General features: G+C 45.1%; 1 protein-coding gene across 1 annotated transcript in view; it reads right to left on the reverse strand.

Annotated features, from left to right (window-relative positions):
* TTBK2 (tau tubulin kinase 2) overlaps positions 1-23,794 on the reverse strand; it is a 237,559-nt gene that overhangs the window by 67,661 nt on the left and 146,104 nt on the right. Inside the window, 3 exon segments of the mRNA XM_030214295.1 lie at positions 9,231-9,388; positions 16,571-16,696; positions 19,184-19,276. Of these exon segments, the coding sequence (XP_030070155.1) occupies positions 9,231-9,388; positions 16,571-16,696; positions 19,184-19,276 (377 nt within the window).

The following is a 23,794-nucleotide window of genomic DNA, read 5'->3' on the forward strand; positions in this document are numbered from 1 at the left end:
GATTTAATGTTGTTAATTGTAGAAAGAAGTAAACAAATGGTAGAAGCTGAGAAATTGGCTTTGGATTCAGAATTGAAAAAGATATGAGAGAAAAATGTCCCAATAGGACTTTGATAAGAAACATGAGCGGTTAAAAAAAATGTTGGGAACTTTTAGGGAAGAAATTAGGAAAATTAAAATTAAAAAATTTGACAGAGATAGTAAAGACTACCAAGGAAATAAAGTATATCTTTGGATGTCATCAGACATCACTCCTACCCCCCCTACATCCCATGCCCATGTCACCTATCTCAACCTATTTCCTAACAACCACATCATACCTCTACTATTGCTACAGCTGTGTTCTTTCTCTGATACTATGTAATTCCATACTATGTAAGCCGTACTGAGCCTGCTACCAAGTGGGAAAGAGCAGGGTATAAATGAAACAAATAAATAAATTAGAAAAACGCAGGAGCTCTTATACTGATTTTTCCTCTGATTCAAGTTCGTCTAGTGGAAATGAATATAATGAGGATTTTTTAGAAGACAGACGCCCCCGAAGGGGAATGAGGGGGCAAGGCCCTCGGAAGGGCAGAATGAACAGCAACATACGAACTCGGCTGCAAACACGGCCCCAATGGAAGATAAATCAGTGGTAATCAATCTACCTAACCAAGATTTAGCCAGTTCTGATAGGACATAGTTAGCCAAAGGGTTATCGTTTGTTCCTGCTTTGGATTCAATGATTTTCAATTTAATATTGACATGGAAAGGTTCATCAGAACCTTACAATTGAAGATTTTTTTCAGAAAACAGAAATGCTAAGTAGTAGTAGTAGTAGTATTGTGGATAATTCGAGGTTTAGGCCAAAGTCAACCTGAATGACTCCAGGTCATTTAGAACCTATCGTTAAAGTTTTCAAAGAACTGGTTTAAAATACGTTAAAACAAGCACATCTACATTTCAGAGATAATTTGATCAAGGAAGAACATAACTCTTTGAAACGTCTTTAGGGTAATGAAGATATTAAGAAAGCAGATAAAGGAGGTGCAGTCATTGTACAAAATCAAAGTGATTATTTTCAAGAAGCAGATATACAATTGGGAGATCCAGAAGTACATGTGAAATTATCGGAAGATACTACTGTCAGATTACAAATTTTGATAAAAGATCTGACTTCTCAAGGCTTAGAATTAGGTTTTCTGACTAAAAGAAGAACATCATTTTTTTGAACCTGACACATCCTGTGAAACAAGTCTTCTATCTCCTCTCGAAAATACATAGAAGTGCTCAATATCCTCCGGGACACCCGATATTGTCATCTAGGGGGTCTTTTTTGGAACCATTATTTTATGAAGAACATAGTATTTCAGTCAAAGTCATATCTAAAAGATACAAAACATTTTCTGCAACTTTTGTCTAACATAGATACTAATCTTATCAAGCAATGTCTGATGGTTACCCTTGATATTAGTTCTATGTACACTTCAATTCCTCAGGATCAAGCCCTGCAGGTGATTGTTAAAAGCTTGGATGAAAGACCTCGTCCTGTAGAAGTACCCAGAGATTTTTTGACATCTTTAGCCATATTGGTATTGAAAAAAAATTATTTTCTGTTTGAGGAAGACTTATATTTACAAGTTTCAGGAGTGGCGATAGAGGCCACTTGTGTTCCCACAGTAGCCAATCTATTTATGATTGACTTTGAAAAACAATGGCTAGATAATTCACCTTTTGCAAGTAATATTGCAGTGTGAAGATTTATTGATGATGTTTTCTTATTATGGAATGGTAACATCAAAGATTTAGGAAACTTCATCTTATGGTTAAACACATGCAATAAAGCTATTTTTTCCCCCACATATGAATATTCTAAAGAACTTATTCATTTTTTAGATGTTGAAGTAAAATTTCACAATGGAACATCATTACGAAAGGAATATAAAAAAAACGGACCGACAGAAATACCATGTTAAAATATGAAAGTTGCCATCCATGAAAACAAACAGTTTACCATTTTCACAGTTTCTGAGATTTAGACGATCTGTACAGAAATGGAGGATTATAAACAAGCAGCAAAACGTTTTGCAGAAACCTTATAAAAGTGTGGTTATCCGAGATCAGTGGTGAAACAGGCCTATACAAGAGCAAAGTTTAACCACAGGCATTTACTGCTCGAGGACAATCAAAGAAGTATTAATGCAGATGTGGAAACGTGTGTTTTGAGATTTTGTAGTGGGGGGAGGCAGTGGCTAACAATTTGCAGAGAAATTGAGATGTCGTTCATACTCATCCTGTGTTTGAACAAAATTTGAGAATAGCGTTTTTGAGGGGCAGAATTTTGAAGATCTTAAGCCCTACATATACATCTCTTAGCAAGTAGTGGCATTAGAAGAATTGGGTCATCAGAAATGCAGCACATGTAACGTCTGTAACATTATGGTAAAGTGTCAGGCCTTTATTAATTCTCAAAATGGGGAATGTTTTTAACTTAAACAAAAAAACTTGTAAATCAGATTATGTCAGTGGCGTAGCAAGGGGGGGTGGGAGGGGCGGTCCGCCCCGGGTGTCAGCTCGGGAGGGGGTGCTCCCTGCCAGCTCCCCCCCTCCAGCGAATCGACACCCCCCCACCTTTAAAAAGAATATCGGGAGTCGTGCCTGCCCTGCATGTACAAGAAATGTGGACCGTCGGCTCTTCTCTCGCTCTGTCCCGCCCTTGCGGAAATAGGAAGTTGCGTCAGCGGAGGGCGGGACAGAGCAAGGGAAGAGCCGACGGTCCACATTTCTTACGTGCAGGGCAGGCGCGACTCCCGGTATTCTTTTTAAAGGTAGGGTGCGGGAGCTGGTCGTCGGGGGGGGGGGGGGGGGGGAGGTGCAACAGCGAACCGCCCCGCCCCGGGTGGCAGCCCCCCCTGCTACGCCACTGGATTATGTGATATATGCTTTACAATGTCCCCATGGGAAGTTAAATATAGGAAAACCTATTAGGAATTTAAACAAACGTCTAAGTGAACATTGTTCCTGTATATCGCATAGACGGACGTCTGCACCTCTAATAGCACACTGTGCACATTACAAGCATGGTTTTGATGATTGAAAAATTATCGCTCCATAAAAGAGGTGATTTAGGTAAAACTTTACTTAGAAAAGAACAACACTGGATTCATAGATTAAAAACTTTAAAGCCGGATGGTTTAAATACCACAGTGGAATGGGCAGTTTCTCTCTGACCCATTGTTAATATCTACTAATCTGGTATGTGCCTAAGATCGATGTGGTGTGACTGTTAATTGGTGGGAAGCGTAGCGAGCCGACATCAATAAGGACACTAAGATGGCGGTGAAAAGTTAAAGGTTTGTTATGGGAGTAGCTTGAATTACATACTAAGTATTTTTAAAGACTAAATATTTGACTACTTTTTAAGAATTTATTTTTGTTTCATAGCACCAGATCCCTGAAGAACCCTGATGGTGAAACGGGTCCCATCGGGAAAAAGATAAGTGTGCTATATGGTTGTTTGGCCTGAATTATTTTTATAAAAAATATATATTGCTAAAATTAAAGGTTAAGTAGTATTTTTTTTAAGGGGCTTTTCTGGCCAATGAAATGAAGTCTGATGAGTGTTGCCTTAATTAGCATGCCACAGACTGGTCCGTAGGGTGCTGTATTAACACAGATCTCTGAGGCTTATTCCCCTTATTTGTATTAAAATAGAAGTGTGGATAGCACTGGCTTAGTGTCAACATAGATAGATATCCACTTCGTTTGACAATATTTGATATTTAAGCTACATTTTCTGTATTCTCTCTTCTCATTTCTACCTGGCTAATTCTTACCTCTGAGCAATTCTGTTGAGTTTCTGCTTGTTTTGTATTACATGCATTTTAAAAACTGATTTGAAAAGCTGGATGACCTCCTGAAATAGGAAATTGAGGGTCACCACATGGTCTTTTAAACATTTGCCTTGCTGGAAACCTCATTGTCTGGGATAAGTCACATATCCTGTATTCTCTCTCTCATTCCTACCTGGCTAATTCTTTTTTTTTTTTTTTTTAATTTAAGATTGTTTTTATTCAACATTTCCATAAAGAAAATCATACAATACACTTAACTGTAGCCACAAGGCTACCAACTCTCCAAAATTCCTCAAACTCATCTGTAATACATAATCAACATTGTATTTTTTCCCCCTACCCAACCCTTCCGCCCCTCCTCCTCCCACTATCCTCCCATTCATGGCTGCCCCCCCCCCCCCCCCCCCCGGTGTACCACTAGCAGTGTTCCATATTCTAAGTTTGTCCATTCTTGCGCATCATGTCTGTATCTGCCAGCTCTTCGATCTGTCAATTTCTCAAGATCCGTTATGACCCGGAGTCTTAATTTCCAGTCTAAGATAGTGGGCCCTACTCGTTGCTTCCAATGGGCCGCAATTTCCAATTTACCTGCTGCCAGACATAATCTCTTAATCCGCCTCTGCCATTTCAGGCCTCTTTTATTTCCCCATCCCAGCAGGCACCACTTCGGTTCTGTTGGAAACTGTGTGTCCAAAGTTCGTGTCAGTTGTGCAACAACCCCCGCCCAGAAAGTCTGGATGAGAGAGCAGGTCCACCACACGTGCAGAAAAGTGCCGGTCTCTTCTTCGCATCTCCAGCACCGGTCAGATGCTGTCGGGTACATACCCTTCACTCTGTCCGGCGTATAATACCACCTACTAAAAACTTTATAGGCATTCTCTTTTATTAATACACACACAGATGCTTTTTTCACTTCATGACACATCCGTTCCCATTCTCCCACACTCATTTCGATCTTGAAATCCCGTTCCCAGGCCTTCATGTATGGTAACTTAATGAATGTATCTCCTGGAGATGCCCCTTCTCCCGCCCTCCAAAGTGCCCCAGATATTTTCCAGTTTTTCACATTCTCACGGGTCTGTCTGTAACCATCCCTGCCTTCCCATGTAGTGCCTAATTTGCACGTATGCACAGTAATCCGTCTCCGGCAATTCAAACTTCCTCTGCAACTTCTCAAAGTTTCTCAATTTCCCCTCAGAGAAAAGATCCCTGAATTTCCGCAGGCCCTTTCTATACCATTCCCGAAAAATTCCTCCCTCTTGACCCGCAGGGAACTCAGCTTCTTGTATAATGTGTGCTAGGGTTGAAGTTTTTGCCCCCCTCCTAAATTTATATTTCAATGTATCCCATACACTCTCTAAATGGATAAAGGGATTATCATTCCCTCTTTTAGGGGCAGACATTAAGCTAGATCCCCACAGGCCTCTCCTACCTGGCTAATTCTTACCTTTGTGCTGTGGTTTTCTGTGCAATTCTGTTGAGTTTCTGTTGTCTGTTTTGTATTATACTGCATTTTAAAAACTGTTATAGTTTCACAGTACGCACAGCCCACAGATCTTGCTTCTTAATCCCTCCCACCATACCCTTCAGCCCAGTGGTGTAGTAAGGTGGTTAATACAGCTTTGGAGATAGGTTTCACAACTAACACATTCTACAGACACTTGGTTGCTTAGGCCCACCCCCCCTTCCCCAAGGGTAACACTTGCTATATGGTTTGCCTAACTCACCAATTATCTCCAGCAATTACAGCAATAAATTCTACCCTAATTGCATCTGTCTATTGAAAGCAAATAATTTCTGACTGCAGTAACTCTCCTTCTGCTTTGGATCAGGTGCCTTTCCTGTTTTAAGATTAAAAGGATCTCATTTACCATATACAACAGTTTGTTACTCTTTCATATACCTCTAATAGAAGGATATTAATTTACCTTCTCCTTCCCTTAAAATTGTTCTCAATAACAGGCAAGGAAGTACTCTGAACTACACCCACAGAATAAATCTGAACATGTTCCTAGATATTTCCCCATAAATATACCTGCTGCCTGCATCTCTTGGAACAGGTGTAAGAAAAATTGGTACCTCTTTCATTTCCTTTGATTCACAGGCACAAAGGTTCCTACACTTGAAAAATGGCAAAGCAACACTGTGCACCTAAAGCTGCGGCTCCCATTACAGCTATTGCCCCTGTGCAGACTGAATGCTTGGTCCAAGGCAAGATTCTGGTTTCATGTTTAAATGTATGCACTTTGAATCCCTCATGAAAGTAGTACAAAGAGGAGGTGGAAAAACTAAGAAGCATCTGTGACAAGCAGAAATTCATCCAGGAGATGCATGTTGAAACATTGGGGATCTCCAGCAAAGGGAGATAAGATCTTGAGCAGAAAAAGGACAACTGGACACAGGTCACCAGATCCTGCAAATTCAATCCCCCAACTCCATCTTCTGTTGAATTGAAGAATCGATTTGCAGCCCTGAAGGCAGATGAGCTGAAAACATATCAAAAACAAGAGGAGACGATCAATAATCCCAAAGCCGCTGGATTGGTGGCCAATAAGCAGAAGGTAGTGTTCGCTAGCGATTCTCTTCTGAAGTGCCAATCTGCTGACCAGACATGATATCCAGAGAGATGTGCAGTCTGCCTGGTGGAAAGATTGCCTAGAATCATCAAGCCTACTGACCACTATCCTATGCTGCTCATCCATGTTGGAACAAATGATTCTACTGAACATATCAAACATGACTTTATGGATCTGGGTCAGAGGGTAAAGCACCTAGATGCTCAGACAGTGTTCTCATCAATTCTTCCTGTAGAAGGAAAAGGTTGAATGAGGGAAGCTCGCATCCTGGAGCTAAATATGTGGCTGCGTGGATGGTGCCAACGCAAGCACTTTGGTTTCCTAGACCATGGGATGATTTTCCAATATCTACTGGGCAGAGATGGTGTCCATCTTTCAAGGAAGGGACAAAGTGTCTTCAGTAACCGACTGGCTAAAGTACTAAAAAGAGGGATTTAAACTAAATTTGCTGGGCATGGATGAGAAAAGCCCCAAAGTAATTAATAAGCCTCAGGAAGGTAAGACATCAAATACCATTATAGAAAAGGGAGAAAAAAGTAACATCTGGAGAGCCTAGTATACCAATGCTCGTAGTATGGGAAACAAATTTCTAGATCTAGAGGCTGAAATGATAGAAGCAGACTTGGATTTAGTGGTGGTCACAGAGACATGATTCACAGAGAGCTATGACTGGGATACAGTTATACCTGGCTATAATCTATTCAGGAAGGACAGGGTAGGAAAAAAGGGTGGAGGAGTGGCATTATATATTAAGAATAGCATTAAAGTGACAGAACTGCAGGACGAATGGGATAAGGAAGAAGCACTTTGGGTTAAACTGGTAAGAGGGAAAGGAAAATGTATTTACATTGGTGTAATATAGAGGTCACCTTCATAGTCAGAAGAAATGGACAGAGAGAGCTAGAAAAGGGGAAGTACTACTGATAGGTGATTTTAACATGCCGGGCGTTGATTGGGGTGTCCCTGCTGCTCAGTCTTCTAGAAGCAAAGAGATCTTGAATTCTCTACAGGAAGAATTGTTTCAGCAGTGGGTAACAGAACTAAAGTAAGATGGAGATATCCTAGACCTGGTGCTCACAAACAGGGAGAATGTTTCTGATGTTACGGTAGGAGAACATTTGGTATCTAGCCATCACCGAACGGTGTGGTTCAATATTAAGACAAAGGAGGAGGGGGATTATTCAAGACAAAGTCCTAGATTTCAAAAGAACTAACTTTGCTGAGATGGGGGAATTTCTCAGGAGTCAGTTGGATAGGAACAGCTGAAGGAAGTAGAACAGCAGTGGGAAAACTGAAAGGAGCTATTTTAAAGGTGACAAACATTTATGTTAAAAATTACACAACGACCTACATCCACCCACCCTCCCCAACCCACACCAAATAACTCAAGGTAAAGTGATGGAAGAGCCTATCAAATAGGAACAATAAATGCAACAAATTACCTCAAAGTACCCAATAAGGCACCTAACTGATTAATAATGTGACTACAAGCCCAGGGGCCTAAAGTGTGAACATACTGCCCCCAAACAGAGTAAAATGTACATTGCGACAAGCCCTAAATTCCATTAATAGCAAACTGAGCAATTGATTGCGCCATAACCAATAAAAGGGACCCTCCTATTGAGTCCACTGTTTTAAAATACATTTCTTGCCCATTATGCAGGCTCTCTTTGATATTAAAGCACAACCCCCAAAGCAGAAGCACAACCTAAGAGAATATCTCCCAGGAAGAAATTAAATCTCCAACTGGAGAACTCACTCCAGATATCTTACCACAGACTTCCAAAAGGCCTTAATAGAGCATTCTGATAAATCATGATAAAAAGTATTAGGGAGCTGACCACACTTGAGAGACACAAAGAAGTGTCAGCACCACCCATCTGATGAAGTCACAATTGAGAAATATATGCCAGAAGCAGCACACACACCTGATAGCCCCTAAGGTCTGCACTCTGCACCCACTGAGGGACACTGCAAATACAACACAACAAATCCTGAGAGTTCAATGGAGTCTGCAGATCTGCAGACCAACGTAGTGCAATGTGCCCATGATCTTTTAATGGACAGCATAACAACAACCTCTTATGTAGCACAGAAATAGAGATAGGGTCTCGTGACAGCACCTCAAAAAGCTCCCTATCAAGAAATTTTATACTAAACATTTTAAACAACTATTGATTTGAAGGCAAAAAGCTTATAACTTGGTATAAAGTTAGAAAATAATAAAAATTCACTAGTGTCAGTCAATGTTAAGTCCTTTCCCAGTGTGTCTCAGTCTTTCAAACATTCTCTAGCTCAGTTCCTCTGCAAAGCTCAATCTAATCTGTTAGAACGCAGGCTATTCAACAGTCTTAGGCTTCTCAAGAGCAAAATTCGATCACCTTGTCCCACTTGACCTATCATTAAAAAAATGTTTGCTGAGAAAGATTACAGAACATAAACAATTTTATTTTGGAGCTATTTGGTATTTTTACCCTTTATATCCTCTACTATCCCTAACTTCCCCAGATACTGGAGGAGAAACTTCCTCTTCCCAAGCTACATGGGAGTCTCCTACAAACTGCATCCTCAGCTGGCTCCTCTGAAAAAGAGGCTCTAAACTTGGATTTGCCTAGAACACTGAGTACTGTGGCTTGAGCGATAAGACCAGGCCCCATGATCAATTTCTTTAAGAACAAAATGGTAGGTTTCACAGAATCTGTTGAAGCTAAATTTCAAGAGCGTATTCTAGTGAGTAGAAAGGCAATTCACTATGAACAGGTATTTATGAATTGATTTATTTTGGGGATGGCATAATATATATGATCGATGCACATACCCAATGGCAGCAGGAGTCAGACGGGTATGGAGTTGGGGAGTAGTTGATGTTGTCATTGTTGTCAGGGAACCATCTGTTCCACTCTTCTCCCAATCAAAGGGGTCACTGTCTACAACTCCAAATGTCTTCATGCTGTTATCAAATACGGAAGTGAGGAGCTAAAACCACAACACAAAAAGAGTTGGTAATAAGTTTCATCATCTTACTTCAAGTACCAAAATGTAAGAAAGAACCAGATGTAGAGCCTGAGATCACGCGCTACAATTTTTAATTATGTAAGATATACATAAGCTGTATAAGGTAACTAAAATAGGGCATGCCCTACAACCAGGAAGTTGTCACAAGGCAGCAACTGAAGTAGCGTTTTGAGGGCAAGGCCAAGTCTCAGTTACAGCAAGCGGATGAAGAGTATGAGAGATAAAGAGGTTGTGGATGTAGGCAAGCTTGCTGGAGACAGAGCAGACAATCCACAGGGCAAAAAAGGGGAAAGGAGAGAAACAGAAATAAGATTGGGGACATTGTGGTGTGATCTGCACAGGTAGCGTGAGAGTTGATTTGGAGAGACCAGGATTGGGATTTATATCCCTACCAGAGAGCAGGGGAAGGAGCAAGAGAGTACAGAGAAGTGTAGGAGAGGCATGATGATAGTGATAAAGATTAAATGCACTCAGACAGAATGGAGATAGTTGAATAAAAGAAAAAACGTTGGAAGTTTGAGAGCCAAGGAGGTAGAAGACAAAAGGGATGGTGAGGTGATGAAAGCAGAAAGGGTGTAATGTGGGCTTGAGGTATGCAGAGGTTTCAAATGAGGAGAGACTAGGAAAAGCCAGTATCAAGAACAGAAAGTGTAGTGGAGCCATGGAAAATAGGAGAAAGGGAAATAAAACCTGTGGCTGGTAGGTGGTCGGGTGGGAACACTGGACAGCAGAGATGGAGGGCCCTGTGTGGATCGTGGTAGACCTGTAAGTCACCCTAGAGAATGCTAGGGAGAAAGTGAATGCTACATACCTGTAGAAGGTATTCTCCGAGGACAGCAGGCTGATTGTTCTCACTGATGGGTGACGTCCACGGCAGCCCCTCCAATCGGAATCTTCACTAGCAAAATCCTTTGCTAGCCCTCGCGCGCAGATGCGCACCGCGCATGCGCGGCCGTCTTGCCGCCCGAAACCGGCTCGTACCAGCCAGTCTCATATGTAGCAAGACAAAGAGAAGGGAAGACACAACTCCAAAGGGGAGGCGGGCAGGTTTGTGAGAACAATCAGCCTGCTGTCCTCGGAGAATACCTTCTACAGGTATGTAGCATTCGCTTTCTCCGAGGACAAGCAGGCTGCTTGTTCTCACTGATGGGGTATCCCTAGCCCCCAGGCTCACTCAAAACAACAACCATGGTCAATTGGGCCTCGCAACGGCGAGGACATAACTGAGATCGACCTAACAATTTATCCAACTAACTGAGAGTGCAGCCTGGAACAGAATAAACATGGGCCTAGGGGGGTGGAGTTGGATTCTAAACCCCGAACAGATTCTGAAGCACTGACTGCCCGAACCGACTGTCGCGTCGGGTATCCTGCTGCAGGCAATTGGATATGGTGCGTTTCCCCACAGCCACTCCCCTCCTGTTGGGATCAAAAGAAACAAACAACTGGGCGGACTGTCTGTTGGGCTGTGTCCGCTCCAGATAGAAGGCCAATGCTCTCTTGCAGTCCAATGTGTGCAGCTGACGTTCAGCAGGGCAGGAATGAGGACGGGGAAAGAATGTTGGCAAGACAATTGACTGGTTCAGATGGAACTCCGACACAACCTTTGGCAAGAACTAAGGGTGAGTGCGGAGAACTACTCTGTTATGATGAAATTTAGTGTAAGGAGCCTGGGCTACCAGGGCCTGAAGCTCACTGACTCTACGAGCTGAAGTAACTGCCACCAAGAAAATGACCTTCCAGGTCAAGTACTTCAGATGGCAGGAATTCAGTGGCTCAAAAGGAGGTTTCATCAGCTGGGTGAGAACGACATTGAGATCCCATGACACTGTAGGAGGCTTGACAGGGGGCTTTGACAAAAGCAAACCTCTCATGAAGCGAACAACTAAAGGTTGTCCTGAGATCGGCTTGCCTTCCACACGGTAATGGTATGCACTGATCGCGCTAAGGTGAACCCTTACAGAGTTGGTATTGAGACCAGACTCAGACAAGTGCAGAAGGTATTCAAGCAGGGTCTGTGTAGGACAAGAGCGAGGATCTAGGGCCTTGCTGTCACACCAGACGGCAAACCTCCTCCATAGAAAGAAGTAACTCCTCTTAGTGGAATCTTTCCTGGAAGCAAGATGTGGGAGACACCCTCTGGCAGACCCAAAGAGGCAAAGTCTACGCTCTCAACATCCAGGCCGTGAGAGCCAGGGACCGGAGGTTGGGATGCAGAAGCGCCCCTTCGTCCTGTGTGATGAGGGTCGGAAAACACTCCAATCTCCACGGTTCTTCGGAGGACAACTCCAGAAGAAGAGGGAACCAGATCTGACACGGCCAAAAAGGAGCAATCAGAATCATGGTGCCTCGGTCTTGCTTGAGTTTCAACAAAGTCTTCCCCACCAGAGGTATGGGAGGATAAGCATACAGCAGACCTTCCCCCCAGTCCAGGAGGAAGGCATCCGATGTCAGTCTGCCGTGGACCTGAAGCCTGGAACAGAACTGAGGGACTTTGTGGTTGGCTCGAGATGCGAAGAGATCTACCAAGGGGGTGCCCCACACCTGGAAGATCTGTCGCACTACACGGGAATTGAGCGACCACTCGTGAGGTTGCATAATCCTGCTCAACCTGTCGGCCAGACTGTTGTTTACGCCTGCCAGATATGTGGCTTGGAACACCATGCCGTGACGGCGAGCCCAGAGCCACATGCTGACGGCTTCCTGACACAGGGGGCGAGATCCGGTGCCCCCCTGCTTGTTGATGTAATACATGGCAACCTGGTTGTCTGTCTGAATTTGGATAATTTGGTGGGACAGCCGATCTCTGAAAGCCTTCACAGCGTTCCAGACCGCTCGTAACTCCAGAAGATTGATCTGCAGATCGCGTTCCTGGAGGGACCAGCTTCCTTGGGTGTGAAGCCCATCGACATGAGCTCCCCACCCCAGGAGAGACGCATCCGTGGTCAGCACTTTTTGTGGCTGAGGAATTTGGAAAGGACGTCCCAGAGTCAAATTGGACCAAATCGTCCACCAATACAGGGATTTGAGAAAACTCGTGGACAGGTGGATCACGTCTTCTAGATCCCCAGCAGCCTGAAACCACTGGGAAGCTAGGGTCCATTGAGCAGATCTCATGTGAAGGCGGGCCATGGGAGTCACATGAACTGTGGCGGCCATGTGGCCCAGCAATCTCAACATCTGCCGAGCTGTGATCTGCTTGGACGCTCACACCCGCGAGACGAGGGACAACAAGTTGTTGGCTCTCGCCTCTGGGAGATAGGCGCGAGCCGTCCGAGAATCCAGCAGAGCTCCTATGAATTCGAGTTTCTGCACTGGGAGAAGATGGGACTTTGGATAATTTATCACAAACCCCAGTAGCTCCAGGAGGCGAATAGTCATCTGCATGGACTGTAGAGCTCCTGCCTCGGATGTGTTCTTCACCAGCCAATCGTCGAGATATGGGAACACATGTACCCCCCCAGCCTGCGAAGTGCCGCTGCTACTACAGCCAAGCACTTCGTGAACACTCTGGGCGCAGAGGCGAGCCCAAAGGGTAGCACACAGTACTGGAAGTGACGTGTGCCCAGCTGAAATCGCAGATACTGTCTGTGAGCTGGCAGTATCGGGATGTGTGTGTAGGCGTCCTTCAAGTCCAGAGAGCATAGCCAATCGTTTTCCTGAATCATGGGGAGAAGGGTGAACAGGGAAAGCATCCTGAACTTTTCTTTGACCAGATATTTGTTCAGGGCCCTTAGGTCTAGGATGGGACGCATTCCCCCCTGTTTTCTTTTCCACAAGGAAGTACCTGGAATAGAATCCCAGCCCTTCTTGCCCGGATGGCACGGGCTCGACCGCATTGGCGCTGAGAAGGGCGGAGAGTTCCTCTGCAAGTACCTGCTTGTGCTGGAAGCTGTAAGACTGAGCTCCCGGTGGACAATTTGGAGGTTTTGAGGCCAAATTGAGGGTGTATCCTTGCCGGACTATTTGGAGAATCCACTGATCGGAGGTTATGAGAGGCCACCTTTGGTGAAAAGCTTTCAACCTCCCTCCGACCGGCAGGTCGCCCGGCACTGACACTTGGATGTCGGCTATGCTCTGCTGGAGCCAGTCAAAAGCTCGTCCCTTGCTTTTGCTGGAGAGCCGAGGGGCCTTGCTAAGGCGCACGCTGCTGACGAGAGCGAGCGCGCTGGGGCTTAGCCTGGGCCGCAGGCTGTCGAGAAGGAGGATTGTACCTACGCTTACCAGAAGAGTAGGGAACAGTCCTCCTTCCCCCAAAAAATTGTCTACCTGTAGAGGTAGAAGCTGAAGGTTGCCGGCGGGAGAACTTGTCGAAAGCGGTATCCCGCTGGTGGAGCTGCTCTACCACCTGCTCGACTTTTTCTCCAAAAATGTTATCCGCACGGCAAGGCGAGTCCGCAATCCGCTGCTGGAGTCTATTCTCTAGATCGGAGGCACGCAGCCATGAGAGTCTGCGCATCACCACACCTTGAGCAGCGGCCCTGGACGCAACATCAAAGGTGTCATACACTCCTCTGGCCAGAAATTTTCTGCACGCCTTCAGCTGCCTGACCACCTCCTGAAAAGGCTTGGCTTGCTCAGGGGGGAGCTTATCCACCAAGCCCGCCAACTGCCACACATTATTCCGCATGTGTATGCTCGTGTAGAGCTGGTAAGACTGGATTTTGGCCACGAGCATAGAAGAATGGTAGGCCTTCCTCCCAAAGGAGTCTAAGGTTCTAGAGTCCTTGCCCGGGGGCGCCGAAGCATGCTCCCTAGAACTCTTAGCCTTCTTTAGGGCCAAATCCACAACTCCAGAGTCGTGAGGCAACTGTGTGCGCATCAGCTCTGGGTCCCCATGGATCCGGTACTGGGACTCGATCTTCTTGGGAATTTGGGGATTACTTAATGGTTTGGTCCAGTTCGCCAGCAATGTCTTTTTGAGGACATGATGCATGGGTACTGTGGACGCTTCCTTAGGTGGAGAAGGATAGTCCAAGGAGCTCAAACATTTCAGCCCTGGGCTCGTCCTCCACAACCACCGGGAAGGGGATGGCCGTAGACATCTCCCGGACAAAGGAAGCGAAAGACAAACTCTCGGGAGGAGAAAGCTGCCTTTCAGGAGAGGGAGTGGGATCAGAAGGAAGACCATCAGACTCCTCGTCAGAGAAATATCTGATGTCCCCTTCCTCCTCCCACGAGGCCTCACCATCGGTATCAGACACAAGTTCACGAACCTGTGTCTGAAGCCGTGCCCGGCTCGACTCCGTGGAACCATGGCCACGGTGGGAGCGTCGAGAGGTAGACTCCCTAGCCTGCACCGCCGAAGCTCCCTCCGCCGACGTCGTCGGGGAGCCTTCCTGGGAGGCGACCGCAGTCGGTACATGTCGGAGACCTCACCCCGGGCAAGGGGCCAGCCGGCGCCTCACTCGACGGTACTGGTGGCGCAAGCACCCCCGGTACCGGAGGGGAAGGGCGCAACAGCTCTCCCAGGATCTCTGGGAGAACAGCTCGGAGACTCTCGTGCAGAGCGGCTGTGGAGAAAGACATGGAAGCCGATGCAGGTGTCGATGTCAGAGTCTATTCCGGGCGTGGAGGCTGTTCCGGGCTGTCCATAGTGGAGCGCATCGACACCTCTTGAACAGAGGGTGAGTGGTCCTCTCGGTGCCGATGCCTGCTGGGTGCCGACTCCCTCGGTGACCCAGAGCTCTCGGTGCCGACACGGGAAGGAGACCGGTGTCGATGCTTCTTCGACTTCTTGGAATGAAGCATGTCACCGGAGCTTCCCGGCACCGACGAGGAGGACGTAGAATCCAGCCGTCGCTTCCTCGGGGCCGAGGCCGAAGAAGGTCGATCTCGGGGGGGGGGGGGGGGGGGCTGTACCGCAGGAGCCCTCAGGGTAGGGGGAGACCCACCCGAAGTCTCACCGCCACCAGCAGGGGAATGGACAGCCCTCACCTGCACTCCAGACGAAGCACCACCGTCCGACGACATCAGCAGACGAGGAGGTCCCGGTACCACCGACGCTGACGCAGCCTTCCGATGTCTCAGTCCCGATGCAGAGGGTCGATGCCTCGATACACTCGATGCAATCGCGGCCGAGGATGAAGGTCTGGACGCTGGCGACGTCGATGCACTCGATACTCCCGGTGCCGGTGCCGATGCCGACGAAGAGCCCGAGAACAACACGTTCCACTGGGCCAATCTCGCTACCTGAGTCCGCTTTTGTAAAAGAGAGCACAGACTACAGGCCTGCGGGCGGTGCCCAGCCCCCAGACACTGAAGACACGACGCGTGTCTATCAGTGAGCGAGATTACCCGGGCGCACTGGGTGCACTTCTTGAAGCCGCTGGGAGACTTCGATGTCATGGGCGGAAAACTCGCGCCGGCGAGATCAAAACTCATAATGGCAAAGATGGCACCACAAAAAGGGGAAGAAAAACTTCGAACCGAGGCCTCAAAGGGGCCTACCCCGACGACGAAAGAAAACTTCACGGGGCAAAAACTAGAAATATAGGAAGGGAACAGACCGAAAAGGTCTCCTTCCGAAAGGATTTTTTTTTTTAATATTTTATTAGCGAAGTCGACTTTTCGGGGCGCGAACGGCGTAACACGACCGTACCGAGCGCGGACAAAAGAAGACTGGCCGGCACGAGCCGGTTTCGGGCGGGAAGACGGCCGCGCATGCGCGGTGCGCATCGGCGCGCGAGGGCTAGCAAAGGATTTTGCTAGTGAAGATTCCGATTGGAGGGGCTGCCGTGGACGTCACCCATCAGTGAGAACAAGCAGCTTGCTTGTCCTCGGAGAATATGCACATAAACTGCAAGATATCCTCAGCACATGTTAGGCAGACGGTGGGAGTGCTGGGCAGCTGGACCGGAGGCCCTGTGTGGACATGGAGAATACTGGGAGGAATATGCACATAGGCTGTAAGACCATATCCCTGCATCTATGATGACATTTAGAGAAAGACTGCAAAAATTTAGGAGCTAAATCCCATAATCCAGATTTAATATTAGTTTTATTTCTGATGCTCAGGTTGGCCAGATGTGGGACTGCTGTGATAGCAGAGAAAACCCAAAATATTACTACTAAAATCATCATCAGTAGAATATTAAAAACCCAGGGAATACACTAGTAAAAATCAAAACAGTAGACTCTTACCTGATAATCAGGCTTTGTAAAATAATCTAAGCTAGTGATATGGTCCAGAAATACGCTGAATTCGGGAGGGAGATGTTTCAACATGAGCCGGTGCTCATACCTCTCTTTAATAGAACCTACTTGCTCCTATAAAACAGTAAACACAGATAAATGCACAATATTTCAATCTTCCCTAATGCTGATTAAATATAATATTCTTAGATAGGTGGTTTGCCATGATTATTTAAGCCATAGGGCAGATGAGCAGACTAATAAGTTAGAACAGAGGGGTTTGGACTCAAAAAGCCCAAATTCATATCCCATGGTGGTTCCTTGTGGTCTTCAGCAAGTCACTTAAACTTCCATTAAGACTGGGGATGGTGTTCCTAGAAACCAACCCACTCAAGACCTGCTATGGAAACCGTCATGCTTGTGGCGGCCACCAAATGTCATTTGCAGTTTGTGGGGACTACCTACCATTTAAGTCACAACTAATTACAGAGTACAGACAGAGCTAATCTGCCATGTATCTTAACATCCTTTCAAATCACACCTACTGCACAATTCTAACAGTGTATTATTTTGACTACAAAATCTTTTAAATGAAAAGTGGTAACAGCATAATGCCTCATTTTAAACTAAATTTTTCTATACATGTTCACATAACACTTTAAATAGTTCAGAAGGCAACTTTAAGTTACCATCAGTGTTTAAAAGTTTGAAAGCTTTTTTTTTTTTTTTTTAAATATAAAAGTTGTTACCATTGTGGTGGCTCACTGGAGTGTTACTGTGCTGTTCACGTGTATTATGATTATTGCTAAAACTGAACTGTGTACCAGGAAAGGACATTATTCAAAAATAGTGTGTGACCAATTTCGGAAAGTCCACACCTTTTATTCTAAAAACTAAAGTATAAGAAACAAAACCCCCTGTTTACTAAGCCACACTAGTGGCTGCCGTGTGCTAATGCCGACACAGCCCCATTCACTTTCAGTGGGCTGTGTCGGCACTGCCGTGCGGCAACCACTAACACGGCTTAGTAGAAAAGGGGGGAAGAGACCAATTTTCAAAAAAGTGCTCCACATTTTACTTAACAAGCTAAAGTTAAACAAGATCAGCACTGACCAGTAAAGGCAGAAGCCCAATCCACGAATGACTCTAGGATTGCCCAGTTTTTGGCCAGTGTATGAATCCAGTTCACCAAATCTGGCAACCTTGCAAGTTGACAGTGTCATCCAGTAGGATCTAGTTAATTACGTCTTTACTTAGCCAGCTAGATTTCAATGAAAATTTGATCCCAAAATGAATTAGGGCAAAAAAGAAGGAAAAATAAGGTATAAACCAAGAGGAAATAAAAGGATCACGCTAAACTTGCTGCTGAAAAATACTAGACAGAATGGGAACCATTGGGCTATAGGAACCAAACTGTGGGTCAGGAGCCCCCATTGATGGGTAGGATTATAGAACAGGATTGCTCCCTTCTCCCTCTAAACTAGTGTTTCCCAAGTCTGGTCCTGGAGTACCCCTTGCCAGTCAGGTTTTCAGGATATCTACAATGAATATTCATGAACTTGATTTGCATACTGCCTCATTATATGCAAATCTTTTTCATGCATATTCATTGTGGATATCCTGAATGCCAGACTAGAAAGGGTACTCCAGGACCAGACATGGGAAACAATGCTCTAGACCTCCATTGTGACCTATGCCTAGCAGTGGCAGTCAGCCTGTGAATCAGTACATGTTCACAGGTCCTTCTTCTCCCCTCCCCTCCCCAACATGAGCTTCCTATTACAATGGCAAACCATGGAAAAGGGAGTCCCTGAGTGCACACTGACACACAGCCCTTGCAGAAGCCAACCAGGTTTCAGATTTGGCACTGAAACAGGCCCAAAATTCAGGTTTGTATTTTACAGACTTCCTCCCCTCCCCCCAGGGCCACCCGACCACCTTAAGATCCTCTCCAGGCTTACATTTAAATGCTTTGGTGGTTTAGTGGCTTGTTCCAGGCAACAGCGATCCCCAGTTGCTCTTGCCCCAGTTCTTCAGCCAAATGGCTGCTGAGACTGCAGTTGGAGGTCTCAGAGGCCATTTTGAGACTAGAACCAAACTCAAGGGGTTGCTGCAGAAAGTCCCAGCAGCCATTTTGGATAAGGAACCGGTGGGGGGCAACAGCAACTGGGGATCACATTTGTCCAGAAGAGGTCACAAGACCACCAGGGCATTCAAACGTAGGCCCAGGGAGAGCCTTTAAATGGTGGTAGTGGGGGAGAGCGTTTGGCCAGCTGGCTGGGGCAGGAGGACCCACCCTCTGCTGGGAGGGGTGGGGCTAGTGACGGCAGCAACTGTCCTCTTGCCCCAGCCGGATGGCCAAATGCTCTCCCTCACTACCACCATCTAAAGGCCCTCCCCGGGGCAACCACTACTGCTGCTTTCATGTTTTGCATAAATGGAGGGGAAAGTGAATAATGGGTGGGGACTGGAGGTCTGCTATTTTGTTCTTATCATCAATCTGGGGCCATGTGAATTTTAAAGTGTTAAAATGGGATCGTATCTGTAAAAAGGTTTGGGAAGCACTGCTGTAGCTTCTTGCCAATACCTGACAAAAAAAAATTCTACTTTCAACAAATTTACCTTGTCTTTTATTTTCCTCCAAGGTAGCTGTCCAACCACAAACTCTACCAGCATGTAAAATAGGGACCAGAGATCATCATGTCGCCCCATCTCCTGTTACCAAGAAATACAGTATTCAGCTTGTATTCCATAAAATTCCTGTATCATTATTACTGCACAACTGCTCATTTAAAGAAGCCAAATGTGTGTTTGAACTCCTGCTATATTGAAATCACTAGAACTGTTAAATAATAAAGCAAGCAATAATCACCAACTTGAATTCATGTACCTTAGAACAGGAAATTCTCTTCCCAAATACACCACTGAAAGATAATTCAATTAGGTGTTCAGATAGGATACTATTAACTTCCCTCTGCCTCTGTAACAAAGGCTGATACCCTCCCGAAAATAGACAAGATATTTTGAGACATTAACAACAGTATAACAGAAGAAAATCCAATGTTTAAAAAATCCTATTAGCAATGGTATGAAAATAAGTCTCAGTCTTCAGGGGATCATCCCATTGTTTGTTCCTTGTTCAGTTTAAATATCTCAAGTAGCTGGTCTGCCCATCCACTCATGTCTGGGCTGGGTATGGACAAACAGCAGTGAGGAAATCAAAATTCTATAAATTTATCACATTCAGCTACGTGAGGTTTTTAATATTTCACTAAAATATAATTATTTTTCTTTTAATTTTGTTATTGAATTTTCAAATATTTGCATTCAAGACATTTCTTAAAGTTGAAAAATAAGAAGTATCCAGGAAAAAATAAACTATCAAAACAACAAAGAAACCTGTATCACTTATAAACCGGTCCTCAAAAGTAGTGGAGAAGAGATCAAACAATATAGGAAATTTTTATCCACTAGAAGAAACAATCCTTAAAGCTCAGAGATATATAGGGGCATTTTCAATAAAATGTCTAAGTCTGATAGCGAAACGTCCAAATATTGAACGAACATAGCCATTTTGGGAACCTGAAAAACATCTAATTTTATTTTTTAAAATTCACCTTTTTTCTAGACGTTTTGTGCTCAGTGTGTTTTTCTTTCGGGACCATTTTGGAAAATAAAATGTCCAAGAGAAAACCACCCAAAAAACAGCCATTTGGATATCTGAAGGTCATCATTCTTAGTAGACTGGCCACACAGACATCACAGCAGAGCAGTAGGGCAGCCTAGAGGACATTGCAATGGACTACACATAAAAGGTCTTTTGGGGTATTTCCTGCTGTCTCACCTTTACTGGTCAGAGGCCTGGTAAGCCTGAGAAATCTTTTGCTGAATTAATATGGATTCTACAGCCTGTGGCCTGAATATATCAGAAACCATCTTTCTACAAAGGAAAACTACTGCTTGGCATAGCTGTGCTTGCTTCATCCAAGGACATGTGTTTACGTGCAGCAGCAATCCACCTTATCCCCTGGGAGGCGCAGAGAAGCAGTTTTCAGAGAGACAGAATCTCTGGGAGCACCTGTAAACCATGAGGGAGTCTGCTACCATCAGACTTGTGACTGAGAGTTTCTTTGCTGCAATCACAAGGCCTCTCATTGTCACCACCATGAATTCTGCTGGACAGAAATACGTTGTTTCCGATTGATCCATATGTGTCACCTAGACCGAGAGGAATGCCAATGTTGGACAGAAGAGAATGAAAGAAGATCAGAAGAAGATTGGTTGGTGGACAGATCTCTCTCAGAGGTGCTAGAGAGACTGATTTCCCAAAACACCAGTGAACTGAATTTCTTGTGATAAAAGCTGACAAGGTCAGTTCAGCGTCTTACCAAATAATGGCAGTATTCTAGGTCAATCACTTACTGGGAAAATTAATATTTCACCCTTCAATTTCAACCATCCCAGATCTTACCTCCTTTCTTCACACATTACAAGTTTTCAATAAATCTTCAAAACTTTTAAATTCTTGCCTCAGTAGTGCAAAATTGCCAAAACTTAATTTTATGGCAATTCTAAACTGCACTAAAATCTTCATCGGCTTCTATTGTTTATATATCAACTTAAAGCACTTATCTTAAATACATTCGGACTGGGGGCTCAGATATGTCCGACATGCATATTTTGCCTCACGGCTGTATCAAGGACCTCCCCTACAAAAAATATATTTAAAAAAATCTCATCTTAGTATCATTATGTGTGAGTCATTCCTTTCCTACCCACCCATAATAATCCCCATGAATAAAAATCCTCTAATCCTTACCCTTACGCCAATCTAGCGCCAGCTTGACCCATTTATCAAAGGAACAATTCTTATCAAGATGGCCGCAGCGTCTGTTCTAAAGCTACTTAAATGTTGACGCATCTGGAAACCCCAGCTCCTATTGGACAGACCCAAATGCATTCAAATTACATTAAAGAGCCCCAATCTAATTCAGCATTCAACCAAACGAACTTACAGTTATTCATGGGGATTATTATGGGTGGGAAGGAAAGGAATGACTCACACATAATGATACTAAGATGAGATTTTTTTAATATATTTTTTGTAGGGGAGGTCCTTGATACAGCCGTGAGGCGAAACATGCATGTCGGACATATCTGAGCCCCCAGTCCGAATGTATTTAAGATAAGTGCTTTAAGTTGATATATAAACAATAGAAGCTGATGAAGATTTTAGTGCAGTTTAGAATTGCCATAAAATTAAGTTTTGGCAATTTTGCACTACTGAGGCAAGAATTTAAAAGTTTTGAAGACTTATTGAAAACTTGTAATGTGTGAAGAAAGGAGGTTGGAAGAATAAGATCTGGGATGGTTGAAATTGAAAGGTCAGTTCAGCTGCAGCTCCGTAGTTTGCCCAGAGACTGTGAACCTGTGCACAGAGCAAGGGACCTTGGAAAGTTATTCATGAGCAGGGACAGACTCTCAGGTACCCTGCTAGAATCTGAAAAGAGGAATCAGATTCTTCACATCATCATAAGTCTGGAACCTATGGACTGCAAAGGGTGAGAGAGAAGTAGGATTTTCCCTCCTATAGTTCAGGGTAGCTAGTCTATGGCTTTTGCTTGCAGCTTGGGTTATAACAGGACCTGAGGTTAGCCTAACTTGCTGCTAAGTGTTGGTAATCTTTTCTCAGGTATTATAGCTGGGTAATTACTCATATATCTATATTCATATATCTATTGGTGTAATAATCTTTATTTTGTAGTGCACAAGTATATTTTTGTAACTTGCTTTGCATTTGCCATATTGCTATTTTTACTGTATATCTTTAATAAATTATTCCCATCTTTGGCATTATTCCTTTCATTGGTCCAGCCTGTTAGGACAGCTTAGGGCCAAATACAAGTCCAGAATAATTGCGATCTAGTAATTTTCTGCCCATCTAAATACTTCTTCCAGAGTCGCTGTTGAGGAAGGCTGTGGGGCCGGTACCGGAGTCGAAGTCAGAATCTGTGAAGGTCTGGGAGGCGGTACCGGGCTGTCCAAAGACCGACACACCGACACCTCTTGTATGGAAGGTGAGCGCTCCTCCCGGTGTCGGCGCTTTGCGGGTGCCGAATCCCTTGACGCCCTAGACCTCCCGGTACTGTGCCTGGAGGGAGACTGGTGCCGATGCTTCTTCACCTTCGCTCGAAGCACGTCACCGGTACTCTGCAGTACTGACGAGGAAGATGTGGAATCCACACGCCTCCTCAGGGTTGGGTCCAACATCGGTCGGTCTCGGTGGGCCTGCACAGCAGGAGCCTTCGAGACAGGTGGAGACCCACTTGACGGCTCACTACTTCCAGCTACAGGGGAAGTTCTGACAGCCATTACACCTGCGCTCCCGATGTCGATGCCATCCCCGGTGCCGATGTAGATTAATCAGTCGGAGCTCCGAAAAGGCTGTCCCGAAGAACTCTTCTCGACGCTTGTGTCCACTTTTTCAAGCTAAGATACAATTTGCAAGCGTCTGGGCGATGGTCAGGCCCAAGGCACTGAATGCACCAGGAGTGCGGGTCAGTGCCCGAGATCGACTTCTGGCACCGAGCACACTTCTTGAAGCCGCTGGAAGGCTTCGATGACATCCAACTTAGGGCACAAAAAAAGGGAACTGCGGCTGGGCGGCCCAAAAGGTCGCAACGGAACTGAAAGGAAACTTATAAAGGGCAAAACTAAGGGGAAAAAAAAAAAAGAAAAAAAGAGAGATTCTTTTTTTTTTTTACTAGAAAATAAAAAAAACAAGAAAAAAGCGGCAACAGCACACAAAAAAGGCGCCTAAGTTTTTCCTGGGACCTAAGGGAGAGAGACCGCAAGCAGCCACTCTCCACCGCGGAAAAGAAAAAACTGAGGCAGGAACGGACGGGGGCGGGAAGATGGCCGCGCATGTGCAATGCATCCGTCCCGTGCTTTGCTGGCTGTCGCAAAGCTCTTTTAGATTTTACTAGAAAATCTCCGTCCTGGGGCCGCCGTGGACGACGACGACCCACATGTGAGAACATGTCCTCGGAGAATATAACTTCAGGAGCAAATCAGAGTCATAGTCAATTGTCATAGTAACTACTAACATAGATTTAATCGCCACCTGCTCCATAAAGGATTCCAGGAAGGCTGCTATATTTAAACTATCCTCAGATATTGGGAATAGTTGATTAAGTCCATCATCACCAAATTTCTTCTTATATGAAGGTAGAT

The sequence above is a fragment of the Microcaecilia unicolor genome, chromosome 9, assembly GCF_901765095.1.
Source record: "Microcaecilia unicolor chromosome 9, aMicUni1.1, whole genome shotgun sequence".
NCBI classification, from domain to species: Eukaryota; Metazoa; Chordata; class Amphibia; order Gymnophiona; family Siphonopidae; genus Microcaecilia; species Microcaecilia unicolor.